Genomic DNA, 17,683 nt, shown 5'->3' with positions numbered 1-17,683 from the left:
CCCTGCTATTCCTTTATATGTGTGCACTTTGAGAGTGGAGGTCAATTCCATTTGATTTTCTTTATCAGCGCTTTTTTTTTCCTTTTTCAATTTCACGTCCAACTCTACTTTTGAACTTTGAGAAATGGAAATGGGTTTGACCCTGCTTCTGCCCCAGAAAACTAGCACAGGATGTGTGCATGTGGCACAACAGAGGCTTTTGCTTTGTCTGACCTCACTGAAGTACTTTGAAACCACTTTGCAGGGCTTCACTTTGAAGGGGAAGCTGTGGATGTTGCAGTATGTGTGTGTGTGTGTGTGTTTGCCTTTATTCAGGGACTCTGTTACTCTGTGGCTGGGCCAGTGGGGAGGCAGGGTAATTGCATGTAATTCCATTACACTAAAATTTGAGTCAGCAGGAAGGCAGCAGCCACATCCTACAGTCCTTTTCTACAAAGCTCACAAAAGCATATTGCTAAAGTACTTAGAAATAAATGGCAGGAAACAATATGCAGCTCCTGTTGTCTTGTTCTTTAATGCTACATCAGAAGGAACAAACTGCTTTAGTGCATTGATGAATGTTGTGTGATTATGAGCTAACAGTCAGACAACAGCATCAATCAATAAGAAGATGACCGGCTGTAAAGGAATTGCAGTAGACCTGATTATAAAGAACGTCACAAGGATTACATCTCTTTTGCACCCAGTGGAAAAAAAAAGCTTCATCCCAGTGTTACTGTTTTTGTTGTTGTTGAAAACCACTTCGGAGGAAGTGTGTTAATCTCTGTGAGATACAATGAAATTTCCCTCATAGATCATAATTATCAGAGATTGCTGTGATCTTAATGATTATCACCTCGGGACGTCTCTGTGGATTTAGATGATGGATATCTGTGTGGCTGTGTCAGTGTGTTGATCTATGAAAAGTGTGTTTTTGCTCATCCCCATGGTGTGTGTTGTTGTTGTTCTCGAATCTATGTGGAACAGCTTGAAGCGTCCCTCCTCCATCCCTTCCTCCCTCTCCCCCTCCCTCCCTCCCTCCTGGCTGTGACAGCTCATCCATATGAGTTAGAATAGCAGGCTGGGCTGCGGTCCTATTGGTAATTGCCTCTGAAATGAATTACTTGGCACACAGTGAGACTGAAGGAGGGGAGGAAATTGTAATTGAACTACCCCCTCCTTCCCTCCCGCCCTCTCCCTTATGCCTCAAGTTATTACATCTGCAGTGCAGAAAGCCATTTTCTGTCCGCACATAGACACGCATACACAGAAAATCACACACTTACAAAAACCAATTTTTCCCCTCCCCCATGCAATGGCCTCAGCAGAGGACCATATTAATGCAGGGTGATTTCATAGATTGATTGTTCATGGGTACATGCACACTGAACCACACTTTACTCCTGAACTCTTATTCATAACACAGAGACAAATACTCTCTTGTTCTGTTTTTGTGTATGCATTTGTTTTTACTGCACTGTTCCCAATCCTTCCCCTATTTGGGGTGCCCTTTAGGTGGCCTTGGTGTATTGCTAAGGCCTAATAGTCTGCAGGACATTGGAGTTGGCACAAACAAAAGTAGTGTTTAGTATCAAGAGAGCCCTGGTTACCCCATACACACAGCATAGCATCGTTATTAATAACCTGCCTGTTGCTGGCCTGTTGACAATTCAAACCTGATGGATTAAAGAGCTGCCACTTGTCGTGTCCGAAGTTGTGCATTCATACACAGAACGGCAGTTTTCTCTTTTAATCTAGCAACTATATAAAGCATGTAAGAAATCCAAGTCAAGTTTTGCCCTACTTTCCTTGTGCAACACATGGGGATTCACTCTTCTAGTCATTTGGCCTTTTAGCAGTCAGGGCATGGAAAGAGGGGGGGGGGTTGGGTTAAACGAGCAACATATCCCTGCCCTGACCAGACATGCTCATGTTGTGACTCCAACTTTAGCACACAATAGATTCTATTCCTGTAAATGCACTGGGGTTATCATTCCACTTACACTGAGGTCGCTCTCTGTCCCTCCCTCTTTATCTAACGCTCTCACCCACTTACGCAAAATCATGGCGGACAGAAACAGCCGGTTGAGTGTTAAGAAGAAAGAGAAGAAGGTGGAAAACAAAACAAATGACGACAAGGACAAAGAAAAGGAGAAAGGGAAGGAGAAAACAGTGAAAAAGCCTGACAAACCTGTGAAGAAGCCAGAGAAGACCTCCGATCAGCCCAAGACAGATGATGAGAAGAGGAATGGGGAAAGCGAAGGGGCAACAGGAGCAGGGGCAAATAACACTGAGGAAAATGGAGAGTTTCAGCCTATAGAGCTGCCACCATTTGAGATCGTCACAGGGTGGGTAAAATGTAATACATATACAAAAGTTAGAGTCAGCATGTGATATCTAACACCTCTACATTGTGATTATTTTGTTGCTAAGTAGTTTTTATGTCTGTCTTGAGTCATATTGTTCCCAAATCATAGTTGTTTTCAGTCAGGAGGAAACAAATGACTTGCACCTGCCATCCTTACTAACCCAGCATTAAGAATAAGAATAGGGATGAGTCACAGATCAGCCCCTGCTGTATCACTCCACATAGCATCTGTTCCCCAGTCTCTGTCTCTGAGTATTAGCTGTTATTATCAGAGAGCTCTGTTTGTGTAATGGATTGATGCAGAAAGGGAAGGGTATGTGGTTTGTGCAGGGGCTGATTCATGATGGGCCTAGCTCATCTTAAGATCTTAGGATGATGTGAGCCAAAAATATTTATAGAAACATCAGTTTACCTAATTAATATTCCATTCACTATGTCACCATAGTCTATATAGACTCACCATCATAACTCTTACTGTGTCTTGGATGGCTGACAATGAGTGACTCATGCTCTCAGTGTTAATGTCACCTGGATTGGCATTTCCAGTTACAGCATCATACACCCTCATTAAAGGTGACAGATTACTTTCAAAGCACACTCATAGAGACATCATGCTGATTGTCTTTGACTCAATTATACTAATCGGATTCATGCACTAAAAAAGTCCCCTTGGTATTTACTGAAAAGGAAACAGGCAACTTGATATCAGATTAATGTAAATTCTCACTCTCTGTCTTCATCAGGGAACAGATGAGCCCGTTCTACTTCAAGTTTCAGTTCAGGAACGTTGAATACTCATCAGGGAGGAACAAGACCCTGCTGTGCTTCAGAGTGGATACACCAGGAGGCATCACAGAGCCTCTGAAAGGTTATATGGAAGATGAACATGCCACAGCTCATGCTGAAGAGGCCTTCTTTCAACAGGCAATGAACACTCATGCTTTTCATACTGCATATCATGTTACACACATGGTCTGATTTCCATTAGTTTGCAAGCATTTTCTCTCACGATAATGTTACATGTGATATGATAATGTTTTTGCTTCCATAAAACTCCACTCTTTCCTTCCCAGGTGCTCCCTAAGAATTCCGAAGCGTACGAAGTCACATGGTATGTATCATCTAGTCCCTGTGTGTCCTGTGCAGCCAAGTTGGCCAACATCCTCCAGCAGCGCAAAAACGTCCGTCTCTCCATATTCTGCTCCCGACTCTTCGAATGGGAGGAGCCGGAGATAGTAGAAGGGCTCCGGGCTCTGGTGAGCGCTGGCTGCAAACTGCGGATGATGAAGCCATGTGACTTCGTACTTGTTTGGGAAACATATGTGGAGAAGGAGGACCAGAGCTTTACACCCTGGGAGGATTGTAAGGAGAACTACGAGTACTACATGGAGAAACTGGCTGATATCCTCAAGTAGATGTGATCCAGTAAGTATTGTGTATATTCTTGTGAGATTATGTGCTTCTTTTGGGCCAACAAAAACCATTTGGTTTAAAAGTTTGTCTGGATAATGACTGATTTTTGTCTCATCTTGTTACAGGTGCACATGTTGGACAAGCTCTACCCACTGGTTGAACGTTTGTTTCTTGCAGTCGCATCTGATGGTGTATATGAATATTAGTTTGAACACTTGTGGCAACATTTTGTATTTTTTATTTTCACAATTTGATACGGTTAGGGATAACACAAAATTCTAGAAAGGCATCTCTGTACCTGCACAGTAGATAAATATACAATATCCCTCTGGTCACTAAGCCTCTATGAAGACTAACCTGTATCTACTGACCTCTGGTGTTTGTTTTAAGAATTGAAAGATTGTCCTGCAGATCATGAAATATGTACAGTGCATACAATATTGAAAGCTAACAAAATACATTTACAGTACAACAATATATATATATATATACTTATGGCTGATGTTTATCACATAAATAATGTTTCATATTTTAACAATGCCTTTAAGAGTCAAATAATCACTACAGCGATATGAATTAAAAGGTGTAATGTAATATCTCAAATCAAGTCACTTATTTGATGATGGTTCGTAGTGAACCACAGAACGTTAGCATTTTTCAGGTCAAAGCACAGATGAGACTGAAAGTTTAACCGTGGACAGCACAGGCAGACAAAATGAGTCTTAGTTGTCTTATGATGGCCACTGTACACAGGCTGGCATTTCTCCTGATGCCATGCTGAGGCCAATCTTGCATGACTCATTGTTTGAAGGAAACCAGCCCACCATTGTTTTCTGTTGCATCACTGCTCTCAGTCTTCACAGCTAGAACGAGATGAAGGGCAAGATGTAGAAATACATTATGTGTCGCTTATATTTGGCACAGCATCTTGTCATCGCAGAGAAAATGTTTCATTGGAAAAGTGCATTTATATATAAACTTAATTACCTTCGTCCTCCTGCTGGGTTATTGGTAATGGTGTTGCGTCACTGCAAATCTTGCCATTCTCTTCCTCTTCTGCATGTCAGAAAGCAACCAAGAAAACACACTTGAGATGCACTTGCGTAGCAATATAGTTTTTTTTTATCATCTTCTTTACTCATCTGTGGGTTCTTTACCTTTAGGTGGGGCATTTAGTGCTGCATCAGTGATGTACTCAACAAGTGGACAGGGAGTATCTGCAGAAGGGAGGAAGGAACTTTTAACTCGAGATCACCAACGACTAAAAACAGTCAGGCTTTAATATGAAAGTATCAGTATATAGTTTCATGAACGGTAATTTTAAAAATAACTCTGAATGAATCAGTGGTTGGGCGGTATCTGCAGCATTTGAGGAAATGGCAACCAAAACCACAAGCCGCTAAGGGTGGTGTCAACATACCATCACCATCTTTTCGCGGGGACATGCTGAAAAACAGCTCTGTCTCTTCTGGCCTATATTCATCTTTAGCTATGTGAACAACAAAAGATGACAGGTAATCAGATAGGAGGTGTGAAAACAACATTGACAAAGCGTTGTTCATTAGACACATTATATTGCATTATGTAATTCTCAGATTCATCGCTACAAGTAATCACATTAATACTGCAATAATATTGATTACAGCTGCTGTAATAATGCAGAATTTTTAGATTTTATGCACTCAAGAAGTCCTAAAAACTAAAGTAAAAAACCTGGTTTGCGGGTGACTCTGAGGACAATGCATCCAATGAAGACAGCGATGATGCCAAAGAAGATACAGCCTAAGATGGAAAGAAGCAACCTCCTCTTCAAAACTGCAGATTAAAAATTAAAAACAGAGAATGAAAGTGAGACAGAATATTTGCAGGGTGAAAATTGATAACCTTCATGGCTCATTCATACTCACGAAGGTTCTTGGTCTTGTAATTATCACTGGGTTTTGAAGTAAATGGTCTCTTGTTGCGAATGCCCTGACAGGCATACAGGCTCTGCTCAGGGTTATTCTGGGGTGTGACTGTGTATTTCTCAGTGGGCGGCTCATCAATTGGTTGGTCCTCTTTGAACCTGTTCAATTTTTGTAAGAAAAGTAAGAATCCACACACCACACATAAAAGCATCTAGAAGACTTGATTCTAAAGTATTAACTGGTGTTTTTGATGTGTAATACCATGTGTAGTTCCACGCTTCCTCGCTTTCCTTCACCACACATTTAAGCACCAAGTTGTCAGTGGAGAAGACCTCTGACCAGCCTGTTAAAAGGCTTACATCAGCCTGCGGGCGCTCTGTAGACACACAGTCAAAAGTGTAACAAACACCTTAAACACTTCCCCAAACTGTACATAAAAATGTTAGCGGGAAGTGAAGAAAAACCTACCTTTTATGTTGAGATTTACAGCTTCAGTCACTTCTGAGTTAAGAGTGAGAGTGTTCCTTCCTCTTTTGGTTTGGCATTTATATTTTCCAGTGTCTTTTGTCAGAACAGAAGAGATGGTATGATTGTTTCCAGATTCGTCAAGTTTTACGCCGTCTTTGTACCACAGGTACTCCCATCCAGTAGACACATTAATGTGACAGCTAAAGGTGACTGAATCTCCAGTGTGCAGCACATTGTCACTGGGGTTCTGCATCAGTGTGACTCTGGGTTTTGTATCTGAGGGGTGATAATAGTGCCATTATTGTTAGTATGACAGCATGTTAATATATCACACTGCACAGGCCAGAGTAAGGAGAAGCTGTCCAATCTTAAAAGAGATAAAGGCAAGACAGTGATTTTCTCAAAAATGTTTGTTCTTGCTTAATGTGTGAAATTTCAAAAATAAGTAATATATAAAAACCTTTCCTTTAAAGAACGGTGTTTAAAAAGAATAAAGAAGTCTCACCATAAACAATGAGTTTAAGTCCAGAACTGATGATACTGTTGACGGACCTGCCCTTGATGTTTGCTGAGCAGGTGTATTGTCCTGCATGTGCAGCTGAAGCAGACTTGATGAAAAGAGTAGCTCCATTCGAGTCAAAAGACACGTGAGTATTAGCCTGGACCTCCTGTCCATCTTTGTGCCATGTATAAATCCAGTCAGAGCTGTCGCTCATCCCACAGCTCAACTGCACACTCTCATCAGGGAACACATCCAACCACTGTGTCTTTCGAGTCAAAGATGGAACAGGAATTTCTAGAGAGAAGCAGACACATTAGCCCCTTTTTATACCCTTACAGAGACCTGACTTGATTTTTCCGATGACACAAACAAAGCATAATCTTTGCATCTGCTTATATCATACACAATAAAACGGATCTGAACATAATCACGCCTACATAAAAGGTGGACAAAGTAAAATTTGGTGTGTCAAACGCTTTGTGGAGCCAAATCTAAATAAAAAAATAAATAACATCAATAAAAAACAAAATAAAGTGTGTTTTTTTAAAACTAATTTTTAACTTTAAATAATACAACAAGTAAATACCACAAGGTTTTTTTTTTACACTGTAGACAGATCAGAGGCAGACCTTCAATGGCCTCATAGAATAAAGATCAAAGCCAGTCAACTTAAACCAGAGGACGCAGGGTCAGATTTCTTGCAAAGCAAAAATGCCTAAAAAATATAAATCTGTGCTAAGCTCACAGTTGTTCACACTTTTTATTATGTTAAAGTTTGAAAGAACGTGAGAAATTCTGTAATAGCACTCCTGTATTTACAGTAAACATCCTTTTTGTCCCCATGGTAATGTGCCACTGCTACGTAGATGTACACACATCTGAATCATCCCTCTCTGCATTGTGCTACACCACAACATCCTGTTTCAACAGAAAATGCAGAAAATAACGGAAGCAAGGTGCAAATGCTCAAAATGCTGTTTCACTGAATTCTAGAGCAGAACGATTTCAAAGCCTTTAGTGACACACACAAGGACTAATTACAAATTCATAAATATAATAGATAATATGCATTTTACATATTCACAGCGAAAACTTTTCCTTTTTGTTAAGCTTAAATATTATTGCATTGCTGTTTTTACTTACCGAGAACATTTTGTGATATTTCCTCACTGTAGTCTGTTGTTGTTTGGCCCCTGATGGCCATGCAGGAGTATTTGCTCTTATCAGATGGTTGAAGTGAGATGCTGATGGTTTCGCTGGTTTCAGAAAGCTCTTTTCCATCTTTGTACCACTGATAGCTCCATCCCGAGGCGATGTCAACATTGCAAGTGAATTTCACTGTTTCTCCAGTGTACATCAGGTTAAAACTAGGATCCTGGGTCACTTTTGGTGTTGGTATGTTTTCTAAAATAAAAAGGCAGTTACTGCTTAGTTACGGCATCATGTTAGTTACGGCATCATGTTACTGCTACACACAACATCGGAAGCATATATATATATACCAATATTTGACCACCCAAATGACGTTTGCCTGTATGGTACATATGAAGCTACCAAACCCAAACCCTTAAAGTTAGTTTAGCTCTCAGACTGAACCTCACAGTGATAACAAGACTCCAGGAAATCCTCAGCTCTGGCACACAACTCCTCCTTTCTCCTGAATAGTTGGAAAGGACCTGCTTTAGAGGTATAGGCAGGCAGTTTTGTTACTTTTGAGCAAGACTACCAGTTTCTGGTAGTAACTGACTGTCGACAGTAGCTTCATGTCCCTTCAATGTCCCATCTAACTCACCCACACTATTTCTTCAGGTTGTCTGATTAAGATATTAATGTAAGATTTATGTAATTCACACTCACAGAGAGATCAAAGCTCACCATAAACAATGATATTAACTGTGTTGCTAAAGTCAGAGCTGACTCCTCCAAGCCCAGCTTTGCAGGCATAGGCTCCTTGTTCATTCAGGGTGATCTCTGTGATGTTGAGAGACGGTTCGTCTTCCACAAACTCATAATTCATGTTTGACTGATCCAGCTTGTTTTGATTATGGTACCACGTCCAGTTAGGGCCATTGACTTCACAGATAAACTGCACTGTCTCATTTTGAAACACGTCCATCCAAGAGGTCAGCAGCTTCAGGTGTGGTTTAGCTGGGTCTGAAAATATGCATTGCAAAAATAATCTTTAAAATTTAGAGAGGAACACGGAAATGTTGAATGCATCATTTAAACTTATGAGAGTATTATAGACATGTACAAATAGGCTCATATATGTCGATACAAATGTCAGAGTTTGAACTTGCTTGCTTGTTGGAAAGTTGACAATCATCAAAAATATTGGTGATGGAACATAATAAAGCTTAGCAGAAAATTTCAGTACATTGCTGGCTGCAGTGGTAACACCATCATATTTTGTTATGAACTTTACAGGAATAGTTTCCAGAATATATTTGTGTTTTTGCAGTAATTGTAAGCACTAATTATTTTGCAGACACATCTGGATCTGAATTGTCTACTTTCATTTCGGGGGCAAATGAAAGTCAGAGCTGCCAGTGACACTATAACTAAACATCACTTTCTCAGAGGGGATCTCATTCTATGTGTTGACTTGACTATGCAGCTGGTTGCCGCAGAGCTGGTATGGCTATGGGCTCAGGAAGTTGATTAGATTAATGTAATCTAAAATTAGATGCCTTACTGTGAAAGTTTCTTGTTTTGATTTTTGGTTTTAAGTGCACAAACGAACGACACAATGCTCCAAAATTTAAATGATACAATTTATACTATTGAAATTGTCAAAATATTACAGATGGTTAAAATGGTTTCAGAACACATGCTTAAGTTTTTTGTTTGTTTGTTTGTTTGTTTTTTAGAGGGGAAATCCACAATTCATATTTGAATGATTAAAAAAAAGAGAGACAAATTGAGATGATGATGTTAAATATACAAACCGGTATAGATAGCAAAAATAAACCTGAACGTGACAGATGTTACAGTGGCCAAAATTAGTGTTTTGCTTTTTGACTGACAGCTGTGAAGTCTTACCGACTTACCAAACAAATGTATGATGTATATTTCATACTTCTGCTTTCTCATACATCTGAGTTTGTAGATTTTAAATTTGTAAATTTTCTCCTTATATGTTGTAACACATGCTTGATGAAACACTGACTTGATTTCAGGAAGTAATGCCTTTCTACATGAAATCTACCGGATTTAAAAATGAACCCCTTTATACATTTAATGAAGATTTATGATCATACACAATGTTTTTTGTGTCACAACTAACATATGATTTACATGTTAAATTTTTCAGCTGTAGCATACAGCGCTGGGCAATACAGTGTTATAGCTGCATAGTAGTAGTATACATTATTAGATGTTATTTTACCAGACTGGGATGATAGAAGAACAGCGACATTACAGTTTAGAAAATGTTACCATGTCAAAAACATGAAGTTGGAACTAAAGAATAGTTACGTATGAATATGCAATAGCAGCCGTCTAACTGCAGGAACTGCCAGACAACAAAGTACTTCATGTTCCTCATGTTGAGTCTCATGTTCTACTTCCTAAACGTTGTTTTTGACTGCCTCTGTTATATATATATATATATAACAGGCTATCTGAAAATGTAATACTAGGTAATCTAGTTTAAAATCACAGAGGTTAACTTGGAAATTTAATGCTTTTCTTGTTAAAGAAGATTCAAAAGAAGCTTTAAACTGATGCTTTAAAAGTGCAATGAGCATGGAGTACATAGTGATGTTCTGTGAGTATGACAGAAATGTTTCTTACCAACATGAGGAGCTCTCTGAGCTGCACAAACAGCTGTGAGATCTGTCAAATTAAGATCAAGATAAATGTTTAGCATACTTGAAATATAAACATATTTGAATGTCAGTAAAGGTATTCTTTGTACATTAGATAAATAACAAAAATGAATGCAATGCTGTGAAACTTACATATAACACTGAAGACCTTGACAAGCCACATTTTCCATTAAGCTGCACATAGAGTGGCTGTGCTGCTGAGTTGAGTCATTTAACTTTTGTGATGTGAAGTTCAGAAAAGGAAATACTGCAGATAATGGGCGTATGTGAGAAGCTCATGTCTAAACTCACCTCAAGAGGCAGCTTTCCTGTCACTGAGATCTGCTTTTTTTTTTTCTGCTAAAGGAACAGGAAATGTTAGTCACCACACTCAGATGTTTGTGCTCCCTTGAATTTGAATTGCTGATTTGTGCCAAAGAGTGACAGAGAGTTTAAGGAATTGAAACAACATGCAATGCGTTGACAAAATCAAATATAAGAACAGATCTTGTTGTTTTTAATAAAAGTATGACAAGGAAACTAATTCTTGTCATTTCACAAGTGACAGAATTAAAAATATAAATGAAACCAAACCTCTTACTATTAAAACTATAAATGACTATATTGTTTCACAAGACCAGTTTTAACCTGGGGGTGTGATGTGATTTTAGGAACGTCAGCGGAAACCCTTACACTTGTGTGAAACAAGCCCTTTCACCACAAACATCAACCATGTCACATCCTTCTGTCTTTAGTTAAAAAGTCGCTCTCTAGACATGCAAATGGAATTAACTAACTGAAATCACACATCCACATTTTAAAATCTAAATGTTCATGCATAATGCGAAGTGGTCACACACAATGTCTTTTTGCCACTAACACTAATTACTTCAGAAGAAGTGTTGAAGTTGACATACGCTCTGTAAAGTTTTAGCTTCCTGTATGGCAGTGGTGTTTGTTAGGATATGTTTCTGTTCTTGTCAGTGGTTTAGTCTCACCAAAAGATGTCAGTATAACACTGAACATGGTATAATCTCCAATCATGCCCCTCGCCCTTGGCACACTTCTGTATCGCTGACAAATTTTTAAAGAGTATTTACACCTTAATTTAGTTTAAATATTCCGACTAGTCTGATGATACATGTCTTATGTCTGTCTTTAATCATTTTGACCATTTTGTGAACACTTTATTTATTTTTGTAAAGAAAAAAATCTAATATTTGATCAATGATAATATTTGCAATATTTTAGGTCAGCATACCAGAGCCCTGCGTATTAAGCATCTAGAGCTCAATGACATTTAACCAGGGTTGATGTTTGCCAGCATAGATGTTTGTAAAACTCAGTCTACATCTAAAATAATGTGTTTTATAAAGTAATGTTTCACAGAATATCTGTTCTGTTGAGCACTCCTTATTAAAGGTAGATAGTGACGGTCCTGAGTCAAGGCCAAGGAAGAATAACGACACACAAATACTCAGTTTCTTCCTAAATACACTGTTTCCATGTCACTGACATGGTGGGCCGTGATGACTTATACTGTGGGTTAATAAAAGAACATTATTAAAGGCCTCCAACAGCTCCAGCTGTGCTGTTCAGTGGATAATCATGCTGTCTATTGGGCATCTGTACAATGTTTTATACTGGAATATTCATTTAAAAGGACCATATTCACCATAAAAGCCCTCACTTATCACTGGTGGTGTATTGCCATGCAGGTTCTTTTGGTTTTATATGCTGAAGTTCAGAGATGACCTCTTGAGCTATTTCTACAACTTCTACATAAAATGTATCTGTTGTCCATATAGTCCAATAAAATGACTAGATTATCCAGAATTACTGTTACTGAAAGGACATGTTGAATTTTTAATATATATATATTTTTTTTAACTATTTAGGCAACACAAAAAAAAATTTCACTCACTACTTTTGGGGTGTCAGAATAAATCTTAGAGATGGATACATCTTAAGATCACCAAACAAATTCTAAAACTATCCTCATGGCTAGATACCACTTTTTCTGAATTTGAATGGCCCACGACTGTATTCATGAAGATTTCTTCAAACTCCAAATTTTCTTCCACCGAGAACGATGTGTAGCATGTTATTGTAACCATCATGCAGTCTCTTGAAATCTGCACAGAAATCCACATGATACATAATAAAATACTTTTTATTACACGTTCATACAGTCATTGCAATAGCGTGTCCAAGGATTCACTGTTTTATTAGGTAGTACATACATATATATACTGTAACAAACAGCACATGGACACAGGCAGAAAAAAACATGGTAAATATAGGCTTACATACATTGACCAGCTAAATTAACATACAACATTTGGCAAACTAGGACAGGGTTTTTGGCGGGGGTCTTTCCTGCGCTTTCGGGAAGAGGGGGTTGGACAGGGATGTGTGGGTGGGTGGATGGGTGAAGAAATGGATGCAAAGATGTTGATATGTTGTTCTGTCCCCTTTTTCATTATGTACATTTCATTATGCTGCACAGCCAGCCACCACTTTTTCTCTCACCTCCTCAAACATTCTGGATAAGATAAGAGAGAGATGTACAGAAATGGTTAGAGGGACTTATTATATAATATGGCACACACACACACACACACACACACACACACACACACACACACACACACACACACACACACACACACACATATAAAAGCTCACCTTCAAACGTAAGACCTGGACTTCTGCTGGTCCTTTAAAGGCACTGGTGGAAAGATAATTAAAGCAAGGGTTAAATAGGGTTAGGAGGTGTTAATAGTCACCTCAGTCAAGAATGTCCTGGGAGAAAGTGTGAGTGTGTGTGTTTGAGGTTGTGTGTGTGTGTTTGTGTGTGTGTGTGAAAGAGAGATACACTGGGTATTTTCCAGAGGATTATCTAGCTCGGTTTCTGCCCTCTTAGCCCATTCTCCGTTCTTCTCACAGCACTCCACTTGGCCTGTTGACTCATGGTAATGTGAAGAGTTTGGCTGTGTGTCAGATCATCTGGAGTAATTTTTAGAAGCTGTTAGAGTGCCACACTGACATCACCCCTATCCCCTCCCCACCCAAAGGCGCTCCCTGCTTAATCCCTCGTTTTCCCCCCTTGAGGGGCCCTCCCATGTATGGCTGTGGCCGCATCCCGACACCCCGCACGGAGTCACAAGCATGATCACGTCATCTACAGGGAACAGTTCACACTTGGCATGACAAACTTTGGTAATATGATCACAAGTGGGCAGCTGTAAATACAGGTGTGAATGCATCCGAATACATCGAGGATGCATTGAGATCTGATCACTCAAGCCACATCGAGGGCGGTAAAGCAGGCATGTGACCCCATTTGAAGTATAGTGTGAACACACACGTCCCTGACCGCACTGAAGGTCAACTTTGTAGTGGGCATGTCGCACAACAACTGCATCCAGTTTATGTTCTAATGTCAAACAAGTAGGCATGGAATTGAGGCCCCATATTCAAGGCTGAGGACCAAAATGACACTGTGTAGACCTGAGGAATATATGTCAAGTATCAGTATTCTGTTAAGCAGTGGTCATATTGTGCCTTGTGCGAACTATAACTAATGTCAAGTAGAGTGTAGAGTGTAGTGTGCACTTTGAATTATTAAAGACTGAAACTAACAATTAATTAATCAAACAGGTATTTCTTGAGTAGCTAGATATAGCCTATCTGTGCCAGAGCTCCAGACAATTGAAAACATGTTGGTGAACCTTGCCACTGCATTTGGTGACTTGGATTCTTCATTCTCATGAACACGGGCATTGTAGTTTATTGTGCATTAATCCCAGATACACTGCTTTAAATTCTGATAAGCACTTCACTATCTACTTCTGTTTGAATAATGTTTGCTCAAAATTGTCCTTTGGAGCTCAACGGCATGGGCATGCCGGAGGTTTTGGCATTTGGTCATGGGATTTGTTTACAATGAGAAGAACAGAGATTAATGCAAGCCTTATCCTTTCAGAATCGGATTATTCCCCAATCTTTTGCAGTAGTCTATTTTCTGAAATGCCCATGTAAATAATACATTTACAACATCAAGATTCTTGCTGGAGAAACAGGATCACTTGGCCACGTAAAAAGCCAAAATTTGCTTGTGACTATTCAACATTGTATCCAGAATATTTGTAAGATTCAGTCAAATTTAAACAAAATACAACTGCACTGGTTTCATATTATAAACTTAATGTAACTGAAAATCAGTTTGAACCATGCTTACCTACTGCATGCTTTCTTTATAAAATATTATAACTGGAAATAAAATATATGGGCATAGGGTAGAAAAAGTAAATAGGCTAATCATACTAAAAGCAGCACATATAAAGGTGCTATTTAACTTATTGCCTTCCCTATAATTAATCTACATTTTTATGTAGTTAAGGCAACACACATTCTAGCCTGCCATCTAAAAAATATTAAATAATGTAAATGGCCACTTGCTATTGTTCTGAATGTACAGCGGGTATGGAATGTACTAGTGTTTCACAGTGCTGTAAAAAGCACCAGAGGTATGTCCTTTACAGTAAGATAAAACTATTATCCTTCACTCTTTAACTCTTTTACAACCTTCAACTATCCCGTGCATACCTTTACACATTCAGCCACCTGTCTCATCTTTCTTCCCTGCTCATATGTCCATTTTTCCATCTTTCTTTTCTTTGTCTTTTTGTCTCTCACTTCATCACTTCATGTTTCGTGTTTTTTTTTATACTTTAATGGAGCTTCTCCTGTCAGCAGTTGACACTGAGCAGAGCCTCCTGTCACTCCTTAAAAGGCTAAACCACTCAAGCATTTAAAAACGTTTAAATGTAAGGGCCTATACCAAAACCCAAATATGGCTGTCTAACAGTAAGAGTATAAATAGAAACGTTAAAGCTGTAAAAACATCAGATTCGGTATTTCTATCTCACTGACATTAATCTTTGCCACATTACCACATCCAAAAGCAGAGGTTGCAACATACAAGACAAGATGTACAGAGGAGGAGGAGTGTGTGGAGAGGAGGGAGCAAAAATGGTGTGACACATGTGAGAAGGAAAGAAGAGGGCAAGAGGGAAGGACAAATCAGTTGTTATTGGATTTAATTTGATGCAATGAGTTTGAAAATGCTGTAATTCATGGCTGGTCAGCAGGCATGGTAGTGAACCTGAAGATAACTGTGTTATTATCTCATATACAGAGTTCATGTGTGAGACCAGTATGGTTAGTGACAGTAATAATGTGATTAAAGGATGTTTTATTTATGAGTAAATACAGTATATAACAATAAAATGAGAAATTTCTCTCTGCTCCTTACCTCTCGAAGTTTGGGTGTAGCTTTATTTGCTCTTTTCATCAGAAATAATAATCTCTGTTGGGAGAGGAATATAAAAATTATTTCTGTTTTTGTAGTGGATATTATTACAGCTACACGATTTGAGTCCAATAATAAAAGGTTCTCCAAATGTCTAATATTTAAATGAATAGTCAAAAGGTAACAAATGTCTGCCTAACAGCACATGTAGTGCAATAATTAACGTTATATCTTCTTTAATCTGGAAACAAACAGAAATATAAAAACAGTTTCTGGACATAAACCCCTCCATATAACTACAACACGGTGTTTTGCACAGATTAAACAAACTGGTGGTAGGTTAGGATAGGCTTTTCTTTAAACTTTCCACAGAGCCAGGCTAGCTGTTTCGTCTTGTTTCCTGTCTTTATAAATCTGCTCATCTAAGAAGAAAGTGTATTTCCTTTAACAAGATTTTGTAACCTCAATAGATTTGGACTTCAATGAAAACCTTGTTCTTTGTTCGTCTGTAGATACGTACGTTTGACCTCCAGCTTGCAGGAGACAGTCGCCTCTCCCTGTTCGTTCTTGGCTCTGCAGGTGTACACACCACCATCGAAGCTGCAGGGCTTGCGGATCTCCAGGGAGCAAATGCCCTGGTTGGAGAGCTGACGAAACTTGGGGTCATCACCGATGACCATCTGATTCTTCAACCACTCGATCTTAGGCTGAGAGGAGGAGATGAGAAATTTATAACCTATTCTGCAGTTTCTTAAGTTCAATGTTCTCTCAGATCCTCCGTGATGCTACTGTACAATTATAGCCAATTCCCTGACATTGCTGTCAACAGCAGTAACATTTGCCATTACCACTTTCAGTCTTTCCTGTATGACATTAGGAATACAAATTAATCAATATTCTTCCCAAGTTGCTATAACTTTCAATACTACACTTCCATTACAACAACCCAGTCAATCACAAATGCTGGTTTTGGGTCTATGATTGAGTAGACCATTAGTCAGTTGTCAGCTTGTCTGCCATTGAGTTCAGAGAGTCAGTGCTGAGTGTGACAGTTCTGTAGAAACAGAGTAACTGCCTGCCTTTTGCCTGAACTTGGGTATGTGCTGCTTTGGGTTTCAGTGACACTCCCGTGCATGGATTTCCTCACAGTCTGACTTCATGCAAGGTGACTCCGGTTATTGGATTTCACCTCAGCTGATGCATTTCAGGAGAGTTTGTTTCAACCCTTCCTCACTCATGTGCGAAACATATATAGTTCTACATTGCTGCTTACGACACATTTTCAAAATAGATGTTACTTCTATTTTAGGGAGTTTGAGAACTTTGTCATGTTGGGAACATGTCACTTTGGCTTTATGTGAGTATGTATGTTATTCTCCAATGAGCCTTCTGGAAAAAGATAATTAAAGTAAATTGTTTAGGTTTCAATAAAACAGCTTTGACATTGTAAAGTTTGAACCAGAAGCGGCTCAGTCTAACATCTAGACGGATTTGAAATTTAATTTAAGTAAAAACTAAAGTGTAACATGAAAACTAATGTCATCTATTGAGTCTTCTCCATCTCCACAGCCCTTTCAGATGGAAGAGGTGGAGATTGGTACACGTTTTCATCATAGGCAGCAGACCAACTGTATATTTGAGCTTTTGGCAGTGAGGAGGTGCTGCCACAAATGTTAATGTTGTTGTTGCAAACTAGCACCTCCAACAAATGGTAATGCTGCCAGCACTTGGTCATCTTGGTTGACCTGCAGGAGACGGCTAGGTTTTCAAGATCTAGGAGGTTGACCTGCAGGAGACGGCTAGGTTTTCAAGATCTAGGATCAACTGAGATCATAGTTTGCATCAGTGCATGGGATAAGGAATCAGCCTGCAAAGACATAATTATTTAATTAATTATTTATTTAATTAAAGACATATATA

The 17,683-nt window shown here is 39.0% G+C and overlaps 3 protein-coding genes across 6 annotated transcripts in view; 1 reads left to right on the top strand and 2 right to left on the bottom strand.

Annotated features, from left to right (window-relative positions):
* The first annotated feature begins 1,906 nt into the window (after positions 1-1,906).
* On the top strand, positions 1,907-4,202 carry apobec2b (apolipoprotein B mRNA editing enzyme, catalytic polypeptide-like 2b). 2 transcript variants are annotated; one of them, XR_003463825.1, is made up of 5 exons: positions 1,907-2,327; positions 3,091-3,271; positions 3,421-3,458; positions 3,494-3,772; positions 3,886-4,202. XR_003463825.1 is itself a non-coding variant. In XM_010747162.3 (4 exons), the coding sequence occupies exons 1-3, from the start codon at positions 2,044-2,046 to the stop codon at positions 3,760-3,762; spliced, it is 807 nt and encodes a 268-aa protein (XP_010745464.2). In that variant the 5' UTR covers positions 1,910-2,043; the 3' UTR covers positions 3,763-3,772; positions 3,886-4,202. The 2 variants fall into 2 exon arrangements, 1 of the variants encoding a protein (XP_010745464.2); XM_010747162.3 differs by having other exon boundaries at positions 1,910-2,327; positions 3,421-3,772.
* On the bottom strand, positions 3,983-10,759 carry LOC104933320 (hemicentin-1). Its single transcript, XM_027288514.1, has 13 exons — positions 10,600-10,759; positions 10,433-10,474; positions 8,513-8,791; positions 7,781-8,041; positions 6,641-6,931; positions 6,136-6,411; positions 5,929-6,043; positions 5,668-5,825; positions 5,474-5,575; positions 5,181-5,249; positions 4,918-4,977; positions 4,748-4,816; positions 3,983-4,623 (listed from the first exon to the last, which is right to left on the bottom strand). Exons 1-13 carry the CDS (start codon positions 10,628-10,630, stop codon positions 4,559-4,561), a joined length of 1,818 nt encoding a protein of 605 aa, XP_027144315.1. The 5' UTR covers positions 10,631-10,759; the 3' UTR covers positions 3,983-4,558.
* A 1,895-nt stretch (positions 10,760-12,654) lies between these two features.
* Positions 12,655-17,683, bottom strand: part of mybpha (myosin binding protein Ha) — a 19,958-nt gene continuing 14,929 nt past the window's right edge. For all 3 annotated transcript variants that reach the window (XM_010748729.3, XM_019267480.2, XM_019267481.2), the window contains 4 exons: positions 16,284-16,470; positions 15,767-15,820; positions 13,135-13,177; positions 12,655-12,991 (listed from right to left, as the gene is read on the bottom strand). In XM_010748729.3, the coding sequence (XP_010747031.3) occupies positions 15,789-15,820; positions 16,284-16,470 (219 nt within the window). In that variant the 3' untranslated portion in view covers positions 12,655-12,991; positions 13,135-13,177; positions 15,767-15,788. The remainder of the gene's footprint in view (positions 12,992-13,134; positions 13,178-15,766; positions 15,821-16,283; positions 16,471-17,683) is intronic.

This window comes from Larimichthys crocea, chromosome XV (assembly GCF_000972845.2).
Source record: "Larimichthys crocea isolate SSNF chromosome XV, L_crocea_2.0, whole genome shotgun sequence".
In the NCBI taxonomy this organism is placed as follows: Eukaryota; Metazoa; Chordata; class Actinopteri; family Sciaenidae; genus Larimichthys; species Larimichthys crocea.
The sequence above is the reverse complement of the archived record's forward strand: the minus strand, read 5'-3'. Positions and strand labels throughout refer to the sequence as shown.

Coding starts and splice junctions, on each gene's coding strand:
- LOC104933320 (XM_027288514.1), bottom strand. CDS start 10,630: ATGTGGCTTGTCAAGGTCTTCAGTGTTATAT. Junction 8,792..10,432: donor TCAGAGAGCTCCTCATGTTG/GTAAGAAACATT, acceptor GCATATTTTCAG/ACCCAGCTAAACCACACCTG. Junction 4,978..5,180: donor CCCGCGAAAAGATGGTGATG/GTATGTTGACAC, acceptor TCCCTTCTGCAG/ATACTCCCTGTCCACTTGTT.
- apobec2b (XM_010747162.3), top strand. CDS start 2,044: ATGGCGGACAGAAACAGCCGGTTGAGTGTTAAGAAGAAAGAGAAGAAG. Junction 2,328..3,090: donor CCATTTGAGATCGTCACAGG/GTGGGTAAAATG, acceptor TGTCTTCATCAG/GGAACAGATGAGCCCGTTCT. Junction 3,272..3,420: donor AAGAGGCCTTCTTTCAACAG/GCAATGAACACT, acceptor TTTCCTTCCCAG/GTGCTCCCTAAGAATTCCGA.